We start from the raw sequence: 21,887 nt of genomic DNA, 5'->3' as shown, positions 1-21,887 counted from the left end.
TTTTGGTTTGGGGTTGCTCTGCACATGCAGCCTCCCTGTCTAAAAGCAAATGGAGTAACTTGGTCTTGGGCAGTCAGGGTGGCATGTGTTCACTCTTACTTAAATGTCAAAATGCAGTAAATCGTTCATAGGCTGCCTGGTATGTTGTGTGTATCAGATGCAAGCAGCTGAAGGCATCTTCAGTTTGGATCTGCCACAATGTCCAGTTATTGGGAACATGATTGTGACAGACAACCAGCTTAATCAACATGACTACTCTTTTTGGATGGCTATAAGCCCAGGTCTGGCATGCCCAGTCCTGAGAAACCTTAAACTACTCATCACTTTCTCAGCTACAATAGCAGGAGTCTGGATGCCGCTTGAAACACCTTTCTTTAATCACACAAGTACAGCCCATTATCTTTCATTGCACAGTGGAGAGTATAGAAGGAAAAGCAGTTCAAGTAACCAGGTAATCAGCTAAGTCTGGATGGTCCTGACCATCAATAAGTGTCCTATTAAGCTATAATATTAATAGTAATTAATAATATATAATTATAATAATATAACTATTATATATAATTCTTAATAATAATTAAGAATAATTATTATTGAAATTTTAATTATATTTATAATTATTTTATATTATTATATTATTATATTATTGTATTATTATATTATTATATTATTATATTATTATATTATATTTATAATTTAATTATATTTATTATAATTATTAAAAATATTAATAATAATTAATAATAATATAATTAAATTTGACAAGTGCATAATACTTTCATTTTAGTGTCCTTCACAATTCTTATTTAATTGAAGGGTCCAGTCTGCAGTGTTACACAGCTGTAACATCCCTGCCTGGCAGAACTCGATGATCGCAGGCTCAGTGCCTCATATATAATATTTATTCCCATTACTACTTCAATAGGATGGTAATAAGCAAGTGATTAGCACTGCCTGCTGGATATTAAGAGCTCAGACAAAAGTTCACTGCAGTTTGACATGTTACTGTGCATCAGTTGGGCTGGAGTAACTAATCATTGTGCAAAAGACCAAGAGCAAATGCATTGCAGGTTTGTTGGCTCAGCTGAGCTTGCTCCCAGCTAGTTGAGCTGATCCTGTAAGAAGAAGTTTGATAGGGTCAGTACCGTTGTAGTCAAGATCTGAATATTAGTGGTTTGACTTTTTTTTCTCTTTTCTTGAAGAAATCTCCGAGTGACTGCAGCAACTTTGACAAGGAATTTCTCAATGAAAAACCTAGACTGTCCTGTGCTGACAGAGCACTGATTAACAGTATGGACCAAAATATGTTCAGCAACTTTTCTTTTGTGAACCCTAAAATGGAGAAAATATTTTCCTGAGATCTGCCTTACCGAAGGAATTCTCAATAGTGGTTTGAGTAACACTGTGTCAACGGAAGACTGTGCCATGGTTATTTTTATCAAGAACCTGACAGAAAAATGCTGCGATGCAAGATTTTACCATGCCTGGAGTGTATTCCAGTCTGTGGCAGATGCCAGCCACTCTTCATTAATGATGAAGATTCTTAATGGTATCTCTTGGTCTGTCTTCTCTCTTTTCCCAATGTTCTTGAAGTTGGAAGCATCTGAAAATGAGGAGGTGCCAAAACCTGTTCCCCACTACTTGTACACGCAGCCAGCGGGTTTCTCTGTAAGACAAAACAAATATATTTGATCTTCTGGTGATGTCAGTGCATATTTCTGCAATTCTCACCTTGGCCCTTCTTCACCATCCTAATGACAGACAAGTGGTTTGCTCAAGGCTCGAGTGCATCTGGGAAGACTTCAGGCTGGGTGCTTTGGTAACCTCCACTTGTACACGTGCAGAATTCTGCATAGGTGCAATTTTAGTCTCTACATGTTCTAAAAGTAACATTCACAGGTGTTAGAATTCAATATTGCTCCAGTGGGACAGAGACTTCTCAGGTGCTCACTCCAGCATCCATACATCTCACTCAAAAGCCCTGGATCTAAGGACTCAATCCTAAAGGAGAATCGTTGCCATGTCCAGCAGGAAACCTTGAGAACCCTTGTTCCAAAGCTTTAGCTGTCCTCACACCAGCAGACTCAGTGAAAAATCTGGACTAGGCTTTCTGGAGTTTTATCTTTAAACTGCATGAGAAAGGTAGAAGAGGTTTCCTCAAACCATTATTTAAGCATTGTAAAACTGGCCTTCCAGTCACAGCATTGGCATATTTTACTTGAAAGGTAGTAATCAGTCCTTGCAGGTGCTGATACACTTTGTATTGCTCTAAATGATGTTCCAACTCTTCGGCATGCATCACGGTCATAGGTCAACAAGCTATATCCAGTGGTCACAGGGCAGGACAGCATATTGTGTGAAGGTGGTCCTCTCCTTCACCTCATGACGTTTTGCTGTGTGTTCTATCCCTTTGCAATCTGTGGAAATGTTAATGGGTTAAAAAAAAACTTTTCTGTGATCCTTTCATCATGGCATCCTTTTAAGTAAAGGTGCTCTGTTTTCTGAGGTTAGAGAGGTGAACCGACCAGTGACTGCTAGTCACTGAAACACTGTTAAAGACCAGGTCAAAATTAAGTCAAAGCCCAAACAGGGGATTCTGTAATATCTTAGTCCTAGATAATCACCCCAGATGGTGTTAGGTCTAATGGAAGCGTATGCATTTGGAGCTTCATTGCAGGAAACGCTCCAGTCTGAGGAGAAGAGGAGCTCTAGAAGGTGAGTCATCACACAATCAGATTCCCTTCAAATGGACCTTTCTGGCTCTTCTGGACTGTCAACTTGGATCTGCCAACAGAGTGAATGCAGCCTTGCAGGCAGTGCTGGGATACCACTGGCAGTGATTGCAGGCACCAGGTCCTGCAGGACCAAGAGCAGAGGTGCCTAACGCCAACAGGAAAAGCAGAGCACCCTGAAAAAGGTTTCAGTCCAGTGACTCTCATAAAATCCTTGTTTGTGCTGCATGAAACATAGGGGGCATCTGTGCTCGTAGTTTGTGCAGCTGGTCATCGTATTTAATTAGAACAGCTAACATGATTTTTTTTAAATGCCAGTGCTGTTTGTACAGTTTAATAAAATGTTGTGTACAATTGGAAAATGGGATTGAAGTCATTAAATAGGGACAAAGAACAAAGGTACTTAGAAAAGACATTGAAATAGCCCTGTACTTCCTGGGGGAAGTTTCGCAGAGGAATTTCAATCCATAGATACACAAGGTCAGCAAGCATTTGAACAACTGTAACTATTCTATGAATTGCTATGTAAAATGAGGATTTGGAGCTGCAAAAAGTGTCCAGGAAGAGAGTAAAATGTTCCTTTTCATTACCAGAAAGTGGCACAGATCTAAATGGGGTCTGGTATCTCGAAGGGTTTGCAAAGCTAGATGTACAGAGGTCGTTATTATTGCAGGACAATCCTCCTTTGACCAATGAATGAGGTTGGATCAGCCAAGTCCTGGGAGGGCTGGGCACTGTCCACGTGCTCTGGATGGAGTCTGGATGGCCTGACCCAGACTAGAGGCTGCATTTCTAAGCATTTGAAGATTGGCAGTATCCCACTCCACATGACTTTTGGGGATGTGTCCTTTGCAACTGCACAGTGGTTCGTGCTTGACACCAAAGCCGGACACCCTGAGAGTGTAGACTAAGGAAGAAGGGTGCTGAATCATTTCTTGTGTTTAAGTAACTGAAGAGTAATAGGATTTAACACTTCTCTGACCAGAAGCAAGGCTGCACTCCAGCTGTGTTCCTGTGTGGCTAAAGCAGCAAAGTGTAAGAGTGACTTGTAAAGGAGCATGTTTAAGTAACTGCTAGAGCAGACACGGTGCTAGGCTTACTGCAGGGCTTTTGATGCAAACCACAAGAAGTGCCTGCTTCTCTCTACCAGGTGTGTTCAGCTAGAAAAAAGAAAATAAACCCATTGAGAATGGGGGGAGGGAGACAGGGAGAGGTGAGCACAAGCCACCACAGACATACGTGCCGTGTGTGTTACCAGTGCCACAGCCTGAAAAACCTCCCAGCTGTGCCTGTAGTGTACAAAGAGTGACGTGGTAAGCAGAAAGCGTTTTCCTGTGGTGGCAGCGATTGAGAGATAGGAGCTGATAAGGGCTGAAAGCCAAACACCCACACAGAAATGAGCAGGAGCCCAGGTACTCACAGAGATGTTCTTTTGCCTTGGTTAAACCTGGCACCTCCATAACTCTTTTTGTCTTTCTCTTTTTTTACTTTCCCCTCCTCGATAAAATGTTAGTTTTATAGCATATTAGATGGGGCTTGCCAGGTCTGGTTCTTCATTTGTTGAAGGCCAAATCCTATTCAGGAGACTCATGGGATCACAATACTGCTGTGGGTCCATGGCACTTGCAAACTTCAGGGTCTGACCTCCAGCACTACCCACTTCAGCTCAAGTTTTGGGATGCCTGACCACCCTACAGCTCCTTCCCCAGTATTGCTGCTTTACCAGAGAGGTGCACGAATTTCTGCTTGTGGGCATCCATCAAACTACACCTCAAGCTGATAAGCAGGTCAGGATGAGTGGGAGTCACCAGTGATTGACAGCCCAGATTTCATCTCTCCTGCAAAGACCTTCAGGGTTCTTCCAGAGGAGGTTAGTTCATCCCACAGCTCCTTGACATGCAGCCCAGTGGTATGGTTGCCTGTCCCATAGGGAAGACCCAACTACCATCCTGCAACCTACCATGCTCTTTGCTGCCTGTATGGACAGGAAAGGCAATTTCTTGGAGTGAAGAGGTATCACCAAAAGTCCCTGTATGCCAGTACAGCTCCAAATAGTTGATACAGCAAGTAGGTACGCTCTTACCGTTACTATTGTATTTGTATCTTAGACACTTGAAACCCAAGTAAGAGATTACAGCTGGGATCTAAACTGCTGTCTCACTCCAAACAATGCCAGCTCAGCTCGTGTATCATCTACAGCAGATAGGATCACAATCAGTATGTGGCCCAAAGCATCCCTTGCGGTGTTGTGAAGCCAGTGGAAGTCTCAGTGCAGACCACAAGAATCTTTTCTACCTTCCTTGCTTACAAACACGTTTTATCTTTGCTGGGTCACAGCGGCCCAGGCAGTGCATGCAGAGCTGGTGAAATAAGAAATTCATGTATTTCTCTCTCTTCTGTAGGTGGCACTGGTTGCAAGCCAGTGGTCCTGTACAGATCAGAGACTGTACCTGACATGTTGGGGTCCAGTCTACTGTTTGTTAACAGATGTGATGGAATACTTTGTCCTTTATATTACCTTAATGCTTATATACACAAAGATATGAAATAATGGAAAAAGAAAAGTGAAACAAAGAAAGAACATAGAGTTGTGGAAGATGAAACAAGCACAGAAGAGGAAAGTAGAGAAGAAAGGAGGCATTTAGACTAGGCATAAGGAAGAATTTCTTCACTATGAGAGTGGTGAGACACTGGAACAGGTTGCCTGGGGAGGCTGAGGATGCTCCATCCCTGGAGATGTTCGAGGCCAGACTGGATGGGGCCTTGGGCAGCCTGATCTAGCAGGACATGACCCTACTTATGGCAGTGGGGTTGGAACTAGGTGACCCTTAAGGTCCCTTCCAACCCAAACTATTCTATGATTCTATGATTCTGTGATTCTATGATTCTATGATCCAGATTGGTATAATCTTATGTAATGCTTCCCTTCAATGATTTCAATTATAGCTCTGTTGGTCTTCTTCAAAGCCACCAGGAACATCCTGGAGTTGCTTTTGTAGCCAAAGCACAGGGTTTCATAGGTTTCAAAGGCTGGGAGAGCCTGCAACTGGAACAGATGAATGGCTCTAATCTGGCCTCCTGGGTGACACAGAGCAGCCACTCCTACCCTGACGTCTCACCCAGAAATCCAAATATTTCTGTCCCGAATCTGGATTCAGGTCCCAATTCCAATAATTGAATTCAGCTGTCTGTGGCATAGGAATACAGTTTAACCTTTAGTCATTGAGCATCACTGAGACACCCTGGGGTATCCCAGAGGACTTCCACCGAACACAGATCTTTCCTACAATCTGTGACATATCCAGCTGTATCAAGCTCTGTTATTAATTTCAGTCTACAGCAGGCGCCTGCACTCAATGAGCCAAGTCACTCCTCGTGTTGGGGACAGCATAGAATCATAGAATCATTGATTCATAAAATCATAGGATGGTGTGTGGTGGAAGGAACCTTAAAGATGGTCCAGTTCCAACTCCTTGTCATGGGCAGGGACATCTTAAAGCTATCCAGGACCCCAGTGTAACTGCTATACAGTACCTTGAAGTATACTCAGTACCCAGACCTGAGATTTCTCATCAAACCAATGATGTTGCCTCCAAAGCTCAAGTGGGTTGAAAGCTCAGCTAAATAATTTAGTTAAGATGAACCTACAGGAATGTTTAAGGGCACAGGCTCTTCTTCATTTCTAATTTTACACATTAAATTAAAAAAATCCACCTTAATCTCTGTTCCAGGAGGCAACAGAATTCTATGTGTCTGGAACCCAGCTATCACTCAACCTGTGCTGCTCTGCTGCCTAAAAAAACCTGCCAATATACAGCAGCTGGAGAAGTGAACCATTATTTTAATAATCACCTAGAGGAAAACGTGCTGTTTGAGTAGAGAGAACATAAAAATTGAGTATTACATTTAATTTATGATGTGGCCCTTTCTTTTAAAGGAACATAAACAGAAAAATATTCAGACATCAAAGGGAAAATCTCAGCTTTCACTTCTAAATTCTTTTTTATTATTGTTGTTAGCCTCCCAGTAGCAAAGGAAATGAGTTCTCCAGTAATCATTTCCATTTAATTTTCAGCTCCTTTCTGTTGATAGCATTGCGTATAACTATTCTTCTAACAGTTACTTTAAATGTGTACTTTGATATTCCGATCAGATGGTGGGGAAAGAATAATCAGTTCTAAAAAAGCCATTTTATCTCTGCTGTACATGAGCTCGGCAGGGTAATGTGATATCTCAGAGAGTATATTTATTTGAAATCATTGGTATTTTCCACCAGGGTGAAATTATCCAAGGTATAACCTCTCATCACCTCCCTCCTTCTCCTCCGTAATGTCATGGGGCCAAAGTAGTGGAGGAAAAGGGACAAAATAGCAACCCTCATTCCAAAGAAGTGATAATCCACCCAGCAAATCAACACAGTTCTGGTCATACTAGGCATAATGAGAAGAGTAAAAAATTGACAAAATGGGGAAAGCGGAGCATGCTGTTATCATAAGGATAATAAATCCCAGACCACAGTGGCATTTTTGAGATAGTGGGATAGGAGTCAGCAGTGACACAAAGTGGCCTTTCTTGAAAAAGATTGTGTATTTTAGTTCTTCAGGAGGTCTGGTGACACTGGAATTCAGATGGAATAGTGGAACATTAGCTGCTTTCTTTGTGCTGGGCTGTCTCCACACAAAATCATATATTTTCTTCTCTTTCATTAGGTGGGCAAGAAATAAAGGAATAAATAGAAAGTCTCCTCAAAATATTCTTCTTGTGAGGGACAGAAGTCAGTTTAATCTACTCCCAGACATAGCAGCTTTCTCTGCTGCTCTCAGCAGTGTCCTCAGCAAGTTTAGGATTTGGATGCACAATTCCTGAATGCCTGGCCATCTTTGATCATGAAGATTTAGTTCATATCAGTCTCTCTCAGACTCTTTTTCTCTCATTCACTCGCTGTGTTTAAAATATTCCTTCCTTTTTACTCAGTCAGTGGAGAATTGAAATTTGCTGATGTCAGGATCTCTGAACAGATGGGAGAGCAGTATTGATTATGCCATTGAGAACAGGACATAAATAGCTTGTTAAAAGTAAATAATAATAGTTTAAATGCTATGTACAAATCTTTATAAAACCTAGTGAAGCAAATCAAAGCATCTTTCCAGAAATCTATCCAAGTTTTTAACAAGGTGATGAAATTCAAGAGCATTTTTCACTTACTTATGTTAGTGCTGATATAAGAGCTGATTGAATTAACAGTCTGGAACTGCTAGAGATGAGCCTGCCTTCAACATCCCAGCCAAATGAGATGTTTGCAGCTGATGTGTGAAAGGGAAAAGAGAATTGATGAGGGAGAGAGAGCAGGAGGACGGGAGCGACAGGGTGCAAGCCATTTTTGTATAGAGTAGAGAGGGAAATTTATTTTTCATCATAAATTCAGAGTCTAGGCACAAACTCACTCTGTTGTGTATGACATTCAAATTGGGGTCTAAGGCAGGGCATGGTATAAAGCTATGGATGAAATGCATCCTTATTGATTTTGGTTCATGTTTGATATGTATGAAGTCCTTCTGAACCGAGAGGTTTGTGAAATCTGTGCTCAAAGTACATCTGTCCTAACATACACTAACCATATAGTACCCAGCTACCCTGAATGGTCATGTTAAGTAGGAAGATAGGTTTAAATTTCAAGGTTAGGCAACAAATAGGATATCAGGAGAAAGAAATTTGATTTTGCACTTGGACTACTATTACCACTGGTGTAAATGTAATGCTTTCCTGATTTTTGTATGCCGATGCATCAGAATCAGGTCAAAGTCTGCAGCAGAGACCAAGTCAGTCAATGAAGAGCATTTAAAATTATAGTGATAGCTCAAGTTGGGGAACAGGATATTTTCACCAAAAAGGGGTCTTGCAAAATATCCATTTGGGAGAAAACAGAATTTTCCTAGGGACCAATTCCCTGTTGTTTTCACGTTAACCTGTTTTAGCTCCCACTCCATCAATAACCAAGAGATTATTCAGCACCGCAGCCACATTATAGACACCCAAGCTGGTGCACAAGGATTTGCAACCATGCAGATGCGCCTGTGCACCCACACTGGTGGCAGGGCTGGCCCTTTCCTCTGAAATGCTGGAGGTGCCTCTTAGAATCATAGAATCACTAGGTTGGAAAGGACTCTTCCAGAAGGACTCAAGTGTTCATTACAGCTGCTGCATAAATAAATCATAGAATCATAGAATTTTAGACCAGTTTGGGTTGGAAGGGATCTTTAAAGGTCATCTAGTCCAACCCCCCTGCAGTGAGCAGTGACAACTTCAACTGGACCACTTTGCTCACAGCCTTGTTCAAACTGACCTTGAATGTTTCCAGAGATCTACCACCTCTTGGGGCAACCTGTGCCAGTGTTTCAACACCCTCATTGTAAAAAAATTTCTTCCTTGTATCTAGCCTGAATCCTTTAACCCTTGTCCTACCTCTACACGCTCTGCTAAAAAGTTTATCTCAATCTTTCTGATAAGCCTCCTTTAAGTACTGAAAGGATGCAGTAAGATCTTGACAGATCCTTCTCTTCTCTTCTCTTCTCTTCTCTTCTCTTCTCTTCTCTTCTCTTCTCTTCTCTTCTCTTCTCTTCTCTTCTCTTCTCTTCTCTTCTCTTCTCTTCTCTTCTCTTCTCTTCTCTTCTCTTCTCTTCTCTCTTCTCTTCTCTTCTCTTCTCTTCTCTTCTCTTCTCTTCTCTTCTCTTCTCTTCTCTTCTCTTCTCTTCTCTTCTCTTCTCTTCTCTTCTCTTCTCTTCTCTTCTCTTCTCTTCTCTTCTCTTCTCTTCTCTTCTCTTCTCTTCTCTTCTCTTCTCTTCTCTTCTCTTCTCTTCCCCAACTCTCTCAGCCTGTCTTCAGGTGTTTCATCTCTCTGATCATTTTTGTCACTCTCCTCTGGACCCACTCCAACAGGTCTTCCTTGTGCTGAGGGCTCCAGAGCTGGATGCAGTACTCCAGGTGGGATCCCACTGGGACCATACTGCCTTCATCTCCCGAGAGACAATTGTCTGAACAGAGCAGGGACTCAAAGTGTATGGGGCTTCCCTAATTGCTGAACAATCTGAGCCATTCTTCTTGAGCTCTGATTTTCATCCACAATGTGGGGTTGGGTACCATGAAGTAGCTCCTTGCTTTCTTCCCAAACTGATGCAATGAGCTAGGAGGAAGCTCTCCATTGCTCATATAGTATTTCAGAAGTTTTCAACAGCTGGTTTCAGAGAAGCTGAAATACCATAAACAGATTCTGTTGAAAGACAAATATGCGGCCCCAGGATTTGCAGCAGAAGCCCTAACCTAGTAATCTGAAATATAGACAGGCTGGAAAACAGATCAGTGCAGTGAAACAAAAAATCCTATGCACTCTTTAAAGCAGGAAAGAAACAATCTGTTACAAAGATTGAAATAATAACTTTGCATGCAATGAATACCTAGCGCACTGCTGAAGAGTAGTATGGAGTTCAACAGCACATCAAATGTTTTATAGTAATTCTTGGTTAAGCTTATGGCATAGGGAAAAAATAATAAGAAAACTGAGAGCTGGGTAAGATCTACAGCCTTTGTGGTGCACCAACATCTCTCTAAATATGGTGAGAAGTCCTTGAGCAGGAAAGAAGTTTAAGAACAGAGGGATCCTTACAATTTTTCCTCCCTTTCAGCTCCAAAGAAGAAAATAAAGAAGGAATGGAATGATCAAGATGAAAGTTGTTTTTGCGGTAATGGCAGTAGAGGAGGGATTTGGCTAAAATTCCATGTCCCAGATTTGCCAGGGATTTCTGGTGTGCTCTCAACAAAAGTCATGTATAATATTATGTGTACACCACATTTTCCTTCCTACACAACAGAGATGTCAAGTCTTCTTTGAAAGAAAGTGCTGTAAGCATAAAGCCATAAATCTCCGGACATGTATGATGTTGAAAACACAGACATCTATATGAAAAGACTAGTAAAGGAAAAGTAAAGTCATATTTCTCCTTATTCATGTTAAAAAAATAAAGAGGGAAATTCCCACAATGAAAAATTTTCCTGTGGAACAGAAGGATGTCAAGTAACACCATTAAGTCATCACACTAGCATTAAAGGGAATTACTGCTATAAACAAGTTATTTGATAAATTGAGAATCTTTTGTTTGCTCCCCTTGATTATTTACAAACAGGTAATAATTTAATTAATTTGTTCTTTATTCAAAATAGCTGGTGTAAACATATTTTCATCTTTCTGATAGCAGGGTAGTAGTGTTCTCATTACTCCTTCCTGGCTGCTTATGCTACATGTTGGATATTAAATCACACACCAGTGATGGTAACTGTGCTGCTAGAGCATTAGCTGTCTTTAGAAAAAAATAAATAAAAAGGAGGGGTGAGAAGAGGGGGGGAAACTCTTTCCCTTTTTTTTTTTTGTTGGCAAATTGTCTGCAGAAAGCTCAGCATTGTTTGAATAATAAAAAAAGCTTTTACAGATGGCCACAAAATGCTTTGCAATGAGAACATTCTCATGAATATTTATTCTCACCAATTCTCTGACAACTTAACTTTCCACAGACATTCTTAGGAGTAAACACTCAAACAGTCTCAAAAAAAAAAAAAAAAGCAAATAAAAAGGTTTTGCACATAAACACAAGAACGCTCGCAGCTTGCTTATTTTACAGCACTATCTAGAAATCTCACCCTGAAGAAAAGCCCTCTTGTGTTCAACTCTTGAGACGCACAGATGAAAAATTACCTCCTTCCTGAAGAATTTGGTCTAAAGGCACAAGAAATTACCTGATGTTGTCCTCATTTTACAGAGGAGGAACTGATGTTGACTACAATGGAGAGGCTTGTCCTAAATTAGATAATAAATGGAAGAATCACAGGATTAACCTCCACTTTCTCTGAATTCCTGTCCTTGCACAACGTTCAGATCTAGATACTTTTTACCAGGCAGTGATGTGGAGACTTTAAAAGTATGGATTTTTGGTTTTACACTCTTTCACAACTCCAGACAACATGCCACTTTATATAGGGTATCCTATATGCTCTTCATAGTTAAATATTATTACACTTCACATCCTACCAGAGGCAATAACTGGAATTATTCACTTTAGTGAGCATAGACTCTTTTGCCTCAGTCAAGTTCCGTGTTCATTACATGATTTTTGAAACTAATGCAAGGTCTTTTTATAGACTAATTCAAGGTCTTTTTATAGATAAGGTCTTTTTGCCATAGTAAACACGATTTGAAGGGCATAGCCCATCGGGTGTAAGGCTCAGAGGCTGGAGGTGTGGAGGCTGATGTATTCAGCTGGGATACTTGTAACCACATGATTCTTTTACGTGAGTTGAATCATTGCAGATAATGCTGGCTGAAAGGAAACAGTATATTCTGTGGTGTTTAAAGATGTCACACTCATTGCAGAGCTTTTGGAAACCAGTGAGTCAGCAGGAGGAACACAATACCAGTTCCAGCTATTAGGCAGTTATTTAAAACAAAACAAACAGAAACAAAAAAAAAAACCACTTGTGAATTCAACAAATGCAGTGAATTCCCTGCTTTGCAAAGGCTAAAGTGTTTGCACAGAGGAAAGGGGCACTTTTGTTAACATAAAGGTCACTGCAGTTCAATTATTCGTTCAAATGAATTATTCAGTATTTTCTTTTGATCTCATTGAATGTGGATGCCTGTAAAAAAAAAATCTGAAGATGCAGAGAGAATCAGAGAGTAGCAAAAAAGCATGTGCAGCAATGGAAAAGTGAAAGGACAAACAGCTTATTGATTCATGAAAGAGCACAGCCAGATTTTAACCCAACCAAGGAAATGCACATAAAGACTAAAGTGTCAACTGACTTCTTGTGAATCACATCCCTTCTTGTATGTCTTTTGCCTTCCCTGTGCACCAATGACTGCTGACAGTTGTGTTTCCAGTAATATTCAGACACTAGAAGAGCCACTGACCCACAATATCCATCACTGAACCCTTTAGATACATATTCCTCCAGACAAAAACAGGATTGAAGTCACTCAAGCCAGAAATAGCTTTAAGTTCTCTTCAGCCCACTTGTCTAGTGTTTACCATCTGTGTTTCAAAGCCTTCAGAGATTTGGTCAGAAAAACTAGTTTTGTGGAATTAGGTAGAATTTAGGTTTCAGATTATAACTCCTTGCTTAATTTATCAAAGATAGTGAAATGCTTAACTTCCTTTAACTTGAAGATGAAAATCTGAAGAAACCTTAGACGATATGGCAAAATGTAGTGACTCTGTTCTCTGGCACAGATCTAGTCTCTCCATGTCTGTACATCTAGAAAAACTCAGATGAGTCTTGGATGGAATCTCTAGATATAACTGGAACATAAGAAATGGTATTTTTCACTTTTTATTATATGCAGAGGCAGGAGCTCCAGAGCTGCATGTCCAGAATCTGGTTGTTGGAACCAGTTAAAATACTGGGGAGGAAAAAAAAACCACAGCATCTTCTGTTCAAAGATTATCTGTGCACAGACTTATAATTGTCACCAACTCCTTTGTCAGTCACAGTTATGTGAAGAGTGCTTTGTGCATCCATCTTATTGTTTATCTTTGTAGTCTATTCTTTTGCTACAGCTGTTTTCATTTGCACTTCATTAGCGTGGTTGGATGATGTTCTCACTGTAAATCTTCCCTTCATTCACTGGTTCTGAGTCCATAACACACTCCACTTCTAGGCATCTCTGTTTGGTGAACAACTTCAACTAAGAATTAAAGGGAACACTCAATTTACAGGAATAACTATGTACTATATCTTCATATAATGAATCCCTAGTGTTCAGCTATTAAAAGTCTGGTTTCATTTATAGCCCTGCCTGAGCAATGAGATAAAACTAAATCTGTAAGCTTCCCCATAGCGTTCTGATGGATGGTGGTTTGAGATTTGGAACAGGTGTACTTTTGTCTATGGATTTTATCTCTCCTGCCATTGTTCTTCTTGGATTGAGAACAGAATGAAATCAAAAGATGTATTAAACAAGGTAAAATTGCAGAGTTTTGTTCATTTTCAGTCTGAGCTTTTAAACAGCTTTTTCCTACAGCATTGAAGTCTAGTCTTGAAGAAAGCTTCTTAGGAACTTTTTAGTTCTTGCGTGCCAGAGAACTGTCCTCTCTTCTCAGTACTCCTCTTCCTTATAACTACAGCTACTTCTTCACGTGGCAATGGCACCAGCCTTTTTTTCATAGTTCAGAGATATTTTTTCTCTGAAACAGAAAAACACAAGACATAGCAAGTAGGTCACCTTTGCGTATAGTTGAGTCATTAAAAAACTATAGACAAGTTCAAAAAAAAATAAATGGCATGAAAGGCGGCTCTCGAAGACAGAGCTGGCTCATAGTCAATCCTTTTCCAGTGCAATTTCAGAGAAATCCTTCAAGAAGACCAGTCTCATCTATATCAGGTGCTACTATGCTGACTTTAAATAGCTTCCTCCTTAATCCCTTTGATTAGGAAAGGACAGATCCAGCAATACCCATTTACCATCGTAGTCTTCTCAAAACACTGCTGTGCCAGTGCCTTCTTGACAAAGGAAAGAAGGGGCCAACAGATAGTGGCCAGGACAGAGTTGGTGGGTGACCTTTGCCCATGATGTCAAATTAGTCTGATTCCAGTACAACACCATTGTGCTCACACCTCTCCAGTTCCAGAGGGTTTGATGAAACCCTCTGTTTGAGGAGATGGAACTCCTTAGTCACTGGTGTGGTTATTCAAGTTTGGGATGCTCAGTTGGAGTCCCTTGACGAGAAGGCAATACGTATGTTTAAAATGATGTGAGGCCAAGTCTGGCAGATGCTGATGGTTCAAGGCATGCATCCACAGAAAAAAAAAGAGCATTTGTTGCCTCAATTTCCCACCTTTTACTTTGCACTCCTGTCACACCTCACCAAGGAAGCAAATCACATCCTTTCCTTCAAGGTTGTTGCTCTCTTTCTCACAAACAGGTAGCAGTATTGCTTTTTCCTGTTCTGAGTTTATTTGAAAAACTATTTTTCTTTTTTATCAGAATAAACTTGCAAGGCAAAGATTTGACAGGTTATTGCTTTCACTTCTCCTAGCACAACCCACGGCAGCTCCCATGTAAGGCAGAGAGAAACAGCAAAAACCCAGCTAGGCATGTGACTTATAACCATGATGACTTGCAGGGACTGTGACTCTGATCTCAAGTCACTAGGATAACTACCTGTGTCCTAAAGTCAAACACTGTGACCCAGCTGTAGCAACATGACTTCTATACTTCCAGTGCGAAAGCACCAGTAAGTGATTACAGCCACTGAAAACACAAATCTAACAGTGTCTGCCATCCTCTACAGTGGAGAGAAAAACAATAAATAAAGTTCAGGCACCCGAGATGAAGTCTGGATGTAGTCCAGACTTGAGGGCTCCTCAGATTCATAGAATCATAGATTCAAAGAGTCGTTTAGATTGAAAAGGACCATCAAGATCATCAAGTCCAACCATTAAACAGGATGGTTTCACAGGAGGCTCAGCAGACTTCATGAAATGGAATGTGCTCATAAAATTAGCACCCCAGATACCTTATTAAAACCAATTTGAGAAAAGGAAGGATTTCAGTCTTCATTTTCCTATTCCTTTTCTAGCTAAATATGGTTTACAGTGCTGTTCTGTGATTGTCTCTCTCCTTATTTCTGTGTGCTCCATTCAGCTGCTGGGCCTATTTAAAATAAAATTAATAGACAGAAAGAAAAGAGTGTCTACAAGGCAATTCATATTGCCAGATGATTCCATATCTCTACTTTGGAAAGCCTCAGATGTTCACAGAATACTAAACAGGAGAGAGGAGAGCTTTTCTGAAAGAAGCTGGTCCTTACCAAATTGCTCTAATGTGGAAGACAGAATGAGCTAGACAGAGAACACATGACAAATAATAATCCCAAATGGTTTCTTTCTCTGTTTGCCTGCATCCGTAAAATCAGCAGATGGGGATTTTCCTTCGGATTGAATCGCAGATGATGGTCAATTATTGCCTAATTCCCTTAAATCATGTGTAGTTCTTCTACAAGCAGCACTTCCCAACTGTTACAGACTGAGGCCAACTTGTAGGTGTGGATCACATGAACTGCCATCTGATGCTGACAGAAATAGCTCTAACTTTGTGACCTTCCAATGAAACTTTTTAGCAAAGCTTTTTAATGAGAAAAATGAGAAAAATTAAGGGGATACTTTGTTACTCTGGGTGACCAAGCCTGTTGATTTGTGAGTGCTGGCTAGCCACCCTTGCAAGGCTGTGAGCCCAACTGAGGTAGGATAGAGCATTTTTCGATTGTTCCCACCTGGTGTACTATTACACTTGTATCATACTTCCAGCAGGCTGTTTTGTGCTTGCAATTTGAAATCTGCTTTCCTAACAAATTGCTTTAATTAGCTATTTGAGTGGAGATTTCCACCAGCAAACTCATTTGCTAAAATACACATGAAAGGTAAATGCAAAAGAATATGAATGGTGAGTGTGTCTTGAAATTAGAATGAATGTCTGTGGTACTTATTTGACAGTAATTGCATGAAGTAGTAAATTGGGGTGGGAATGATGCCTGGAACAAATGATTCCTGAGTAGTGAAGGTGTCTGAGTCTGGTATATACCTCCTCTTCATTTTTACAGATGCTGAATCCAATTGAGGCTGCACATGGCAGAACGTTGTTTCCACCTGACACCCACTTGTTAGTTTAAATAAAAATGAGCTGGCAATCATAGCTAATTTCCTGCTGCTGAGAGGCCATACCAATAATTGCCAACCCTAGCATCATTCCTTGCAGAGAAGCCTGAAACTGGATGAATTAAGGTGATCACTTCTCAGTCCCATCATCACCTCTGAACTCAGGGGGAGTGAGAGATGCCATCCCTGCTCAGGGCAGGACAACAGGGTGCTCACACCTCTGAATTATTATATGATGATGTGCTTTAACACAGGAGGGCCACAAGTCACTTCTTGTCCTGCAGGGCCTCCTCTGTGCTGCCTGTGGAATTGCTGCATGGCTGGGGAATACTACCATTTGTTTATATTACAACCCCATCTAACGACACTACACACTCCTGGACCGTGAAACACTGCCTCCTCCTCATTTTCCCTAGCTGTCAATCATAGAATCATAGACTCATTAAGATTGGAAAGGACCTTTAAGATCACCCACTCCAACCATCAGCCCAACACCACCGTGCTGACTAAACCATGTGCCCAAGTGCCACATCTACGCATTTTTTTTACATTTCCAGGGATGGAAACTCCACCACTACCCTGGGCAGCTTGTTTCGGTGCTTCTTTCAGTAAAGAAATTCTTTTTAATACCCAACCTAAACCTCCCCTGGCACAACTTGAGGTCATTTCCTCATATCCTATTACTTGTTACTTGGGAGAAGAGACAAATATCCACCTTGCTACAACTTCCTTTCAGGTAGTTGTAGACAGTGATAAGATCTCTTCTCCAGGCTAAACAATCCCTGTTCCCTCAGCCACTTCTCACGAGACTTGTTATGAATATCATGAGTGAGTATGACACCAGGAGTCACAACCCAGGAAAAGGCTCTCAGTCCTGCAGACTTTAAGTGTACTAAAGCTTGGCTTCAGCAGAATAAAACTCACGATAAATAAGGGATACTGGACAGGTTGGAAGCAAAATCTTCAAGTTCTGCTATGCTGCCCTAAGAGGTGTTTCAGCCCCTGTCAGCATTAGGTGGCTAGATGCACCCTTGCCTTACAGCAGTCGGTTCCCTTTCTGATCATCCTCCTCAATCCACATAGCTTTACCCTCAATGTCTTCCCAACTTCTTTATCCCTTTCTTTGAGGTTTCTGTGGCATCAAATGCCTTGTCTCCTTGTCTCAGATTGATAGATTGTCCTCATGGATATATCTGTTCAGCCCCAGCCTCCACCCCTGAATTCCTTCATTAAGCCCAAACCCATCCTGGTAACTGTTGTTGTTCACTCTGTCTCAGGAATGTGGAGGCAGCTCCTCGTCAAAGCTGTCTAGAAAAAAGCTCAGCTGAAGCAAAACCATCAGAGAGATTAATTTTATTTAAAGAATTGCAAAAACAATTTAAAGTAATTGCAACCTGCCCTGTCCCTGGATTAGAAACCAGTGCCCTAACCATGTGGCTGGATGTGAAAGGCTTTTTACAAATGCTCTCCAGCTGCATTACCTTCTCCCACACTGCCATGACCTGGTGCACAACATCAGTGCAAAACCTCCTTCCCACACATTTGAGGAGGCATTTTTGCCTCATCACTTGCTCGGTGAGCTCTGCAGAGGCAAACGTGGTTTCCCAGCACCATCCTGCTGCGCGAGGTGCCCGCAGGCAGAGTGAAACTCTGCATGGCTCCCATGAGCAAAACCACCTGCAGATGTGGTGGTGAAACCAGACTGCACTAGAAAAGGTTGATTAGGAATAGGGATCAGTTTATCACTAGTTTCTCCCAGGATAAGATTTCTGGACAACGAATGAGACAGGTTAAAAAGCTTGACTTTATGCAAAGAAATGAGGATGCATGCAAGGTCATTCCTGAAACAGGGCTGCTATTTTTTGCATTTTCCCTGTTCCTGTATCAATGTGTCATCTCCTATTTTCTATCTTCTAACTTCTAACTTCTTATATTTCCATTGCACTGGGGTTAAACCATCCATGCTACTAATGTAAGTATGAGAGGGGATACTCCCATGTACTGGGACCACCTTGCATGTCAAAGGTTTGCTCTGTGCTCCTGACCTTCCAGCTGAAAAAGCCAAGCTGTGGGCAAGCTTCTAGCTAGGAATGGTCCCCAGAGTGGACTAATTGCCAAATGTGGGAAGGGTTATGGGGCAGCTCTTAATAGCAATAGTCCAAATTTGTGCAAGTGAATGTTTTAACACTTCACAAACATGGATTGCGGACAACATTGTTCCCAGCACACTTGACCAGTTTTTGTCTATGGAGTGAACGTCTGTGCCAGTATGGGTATGCCAGGGGGAGCTGATCCACAGTGGGAACTCCTAGTTGTGCCCCAAAACAGATCACATAACAAACAAAATAATAGTACATGGCCAATCTTACCACTGTTTCAAAACCATGGTCTCTAATCTCACAGTTTTCACAAACAAGTTATACAAATTTTGTAACCAGCAGCAAGTCTGTCATTGCTTCAGATGTGGCCAAATGACACCTGGTTTCTCTTGCAAATCTCTAGTGCAGGTCTAGGTCAAAAACCAAGCACCAAAGTGATAGTGCGGTAGCAATTACATACAATGATACATAAAAAAATTGCTAGGAGCAGATTTTTCATCCATATAGGTTCACTGGGCAAGATTCAATCTGGCAGTGCCCCACGTTTCTGGCCAGATGGTGCACACTTGGCTTTCTTATGGAGGTACTTTTCCAATGCAGAAGATACTGTGAGGCCAGAGGATGGGGAAACTGACTCTCAGCGCTAGGCTAAGCCTGGGAAGGTGCAGGAGCCCCTAAAGGTTCAGGAGCTGATAGTAAGCCCTGCTAGCTGGTGTAGAGCTGGTGTAGAGCTGTGTCCTGTTGCTTCAGACACCAGCAGACGGTGTGTCACGTGGGTACATCCAAAAGAGCTTTGCACAGCTGCTCTCCCGCAGACTTCTTCCAGACACCCAGAAAATTATTCACTTTTTCTCTGTGATTAAGGTAAATCCATCTTTCCTACCACAATTCCCTTAAGTCCTTTTCTTTGACATCCTAGTGATCAAAACATTTAGGTGATAACGAGAACGTGTTTCACCAGACAGGTGAAGTCTCACACCCAAGGGGGTACTTGCTCCCTGCTCCTTCCTCGTGTTCTCCTGTTTTCCTGCAAACACGTCAATCACTCTCTTTCTCTGCCACCCCTCCATCATCACATAGAGATGCATACAATGTGATTTGCTACATCAAGACTGAGGTGTCTTGATGCTGCACTGCAGATGAGTGAGCGTTGATCCTGCCTGTGGGGCATCTGGAGGCAGGAAATACACAGAGGTTACAAACTTGAGGGAAGAGACTTATGAGATCTGTCCCAATTTGCAAACGTGAAATAATAGGAGTCATTAATTAACCTCATTTTACTATTTCAATGGCCTGGGTGAAAGCTTTTTTGTACAAAGCCTCTTTTAAAACAGGCTTAAACTGTCTTTAATTGTTCCAAGAGCTGTCCTGGGAGGGAATTGCTGGTTAGATTTAATAGCATGATAATCAAGTCCAGATATATCCCATCAGACTAGATAACACAAAGTTCCTACGCACTGAAACTTTAAAGGGTGGGGAAAATCCTCAAATGCCTGATTTTAAAGGGTGATTCTAGTGACTTGCTGGAACATATGTGACAGGATTGAGCACGGAATTAAAGCATTTCCCAGGATATGAGTGGAATGCACCTTCAAAAAATTCTGATGTGCAAACAGAAGAAAAGCGCTGGCTGAAGACCTTGGGGATGATGGGGGCTTGGAGCCTGGCCCATACTTTATGCCTCTGCCTTGTGTCAATCCAAGGTTTTGCCAAAAGTTATTTTTTCCTCAGGAGAACTGCTGAAGAGATTGAGAATCTGTAGCCTGTTCAGTGATGAAAACAGTCTCTGTCCCTTCTCCAGAAGTGAACACAAGATGGTGCTGCCATCCACCGACAGCCAGTCTTGTGTGTAGCTTTACACTGTTTCTACTTCTAAGAGTGATTAAAACAAGCCCACTTTGGATCCTCTCCTGATGAAGCTTGCCAAGAAATCTCTGGGATACTGAGAATGACAAGCTAAAACATCTCTCTGACAGCCTGACTCAAATGAACAGGGTTAAACCCACGTTGCACAAGAGCTGCAAGCAAAGATGCCATGAAGTATTTCTCAAGGACTCATCATAACTCTCACTGAGGGGGGAAAATTCCCCAGGGAACAATGACCACTGCAATTATCTTCTGTGATGAGTCTCTGTAGGAGATGCCACCTACCATCCCTTGCTTAGATGAGCTGGGTAAATGCCATGATGCCCACCAAAATCCTGAGTAATCCAGGCAGAAAGTGCCAGACGGCAAATGCAACACAAACCAAGTTAAAAGTAGTAACAGAAAATGCACCGTTCAGGATTGAACTGTAACCAAATTCAGATCTGCTGTGTCTGCAGTGTTCTCACCACCGTCAGCACTTGGGAAAGACTTCTCAATCCACTGTGGATGAAATGCAAATTCCCGGACCAGCACTTTGCCCCTCTCTAAGGAAAAGCTAATGATTGATGTATATGAGACTTGAGGCCAAACAAAGCTGAGCCAGCATCAAAAAGAGAAGAGGGAAAAGAGACATGGGCTATGAAGGAGATGGAGCAGAGAGCAACTAACAAATTTTAATGAAAATATAGGAATTAAATTCCTTAGAGACTCAAAATCCTTCCTTTCCTGATTTTATGACTTGAGTATTCAGTACAGTTTTGGGTGCCACAGTATAAAAAGGATATCGAACTACTGGGGAGTTTCTATAAAAGGCCATGAAATCGGTGAAGGATTTAGAGGGGAAGCCATATGAGGAGTGGCTAAAGTCACTTGATCTGTTCAGCCTGGAGAAGAGAAGACTGAAGGGAGATCTCATCAGAGTCTACAGCTTCCTCACAAGGGAAGGAGGAGGACCAAGCACTGATCTCTTCCCTTTGGCAACCAATGACAGGATCTAAGGGAATGGCAGAAACATGTGCAAGGGGAGATTCAGGTTTGGTATTAGGAAAGGTTTCTTCACTCAGGGGGTGGTGGTGCACTGGAAGGGGATCCCCAGGGAAGTAGTCATGGCACCAAGCCTGACAATATTCAAGAAGAATTTGGACAATGATCTCCGACACATGGTGTGAATGCTGGGGTTGTCCTGTGCAGGGACAGGATTTGGACTCAATGATCCTTCTGGGTCCCTTCCAACTCAGGTCATTCTAAGATTCTATGATTCCATAAATCCTGTGGATAGGTGACTAAGACATTTATGAACTACACAACTGTGCCCATGGTTCTTACATTGGGCTTTGCCTTCCCGTCATTAGGGGCTCTTACAAGCCCTTAGAGACTCTTCTTTCTACCCAGCCACTTGGTTGCAAAATCCTTGGGAATGTAAGTTCCCAGGATCTGTCCCACTCTTCATTGAGTGTGATTCAACCCAGCCAGCTGGTTCAATGGGTCTTGGTGG

General features: G+C 41.6%; 1 protein-coding gene across 2 annotated transcripts in view; it reads left to right on the top strand.

The window, feature by feature from the left end:
• The window catches only part of PRKCQ (protein kinase C theta), a 65,410-nt gene extending 62,319 nt beyond the window's left edge, over positions 1 to 3,091 (top strand). For both annotated transcript variants that reach the window (XM_069860034.1, XM_069860116.1), the window contains one exon: positions 1,200 to 3,091. In XM_069860034.1, the coding sequence (XP_069716135.1) occupies positions 1,200 to 1,355 (156 nt within the window). In that variant the 3' untranslated portion in view covers positions 1,356 to 3,091. The remainder of the gene's footprint in view (positions 1 to 1,199) is intronic.
• Positions 3,092 to 21,887: the final 18,796 nt, after the last annotated feature.

Source organism: Phaenicophaeus curvirostris, chromosome 1 (genome assembly GCF_032191515.1).
Source record: "Phaenicophaeus curvirostris isolate KB17595 chromosome 1, BPBGC_Pcur_1.0, whole genome shotgun sequence".
In the NCBI taxonomy this organism is placed as follows: domain Eukaryota; kingdom Metazoa; phylum Chordata; class Aves; order Cuculiformes; family Cuculidae; genus Phaenicophaeus; species Phaenicophaeus curvirostris.
This window is presented reverse-complemented; position numbering and strand designations above follow the sequence as displayed.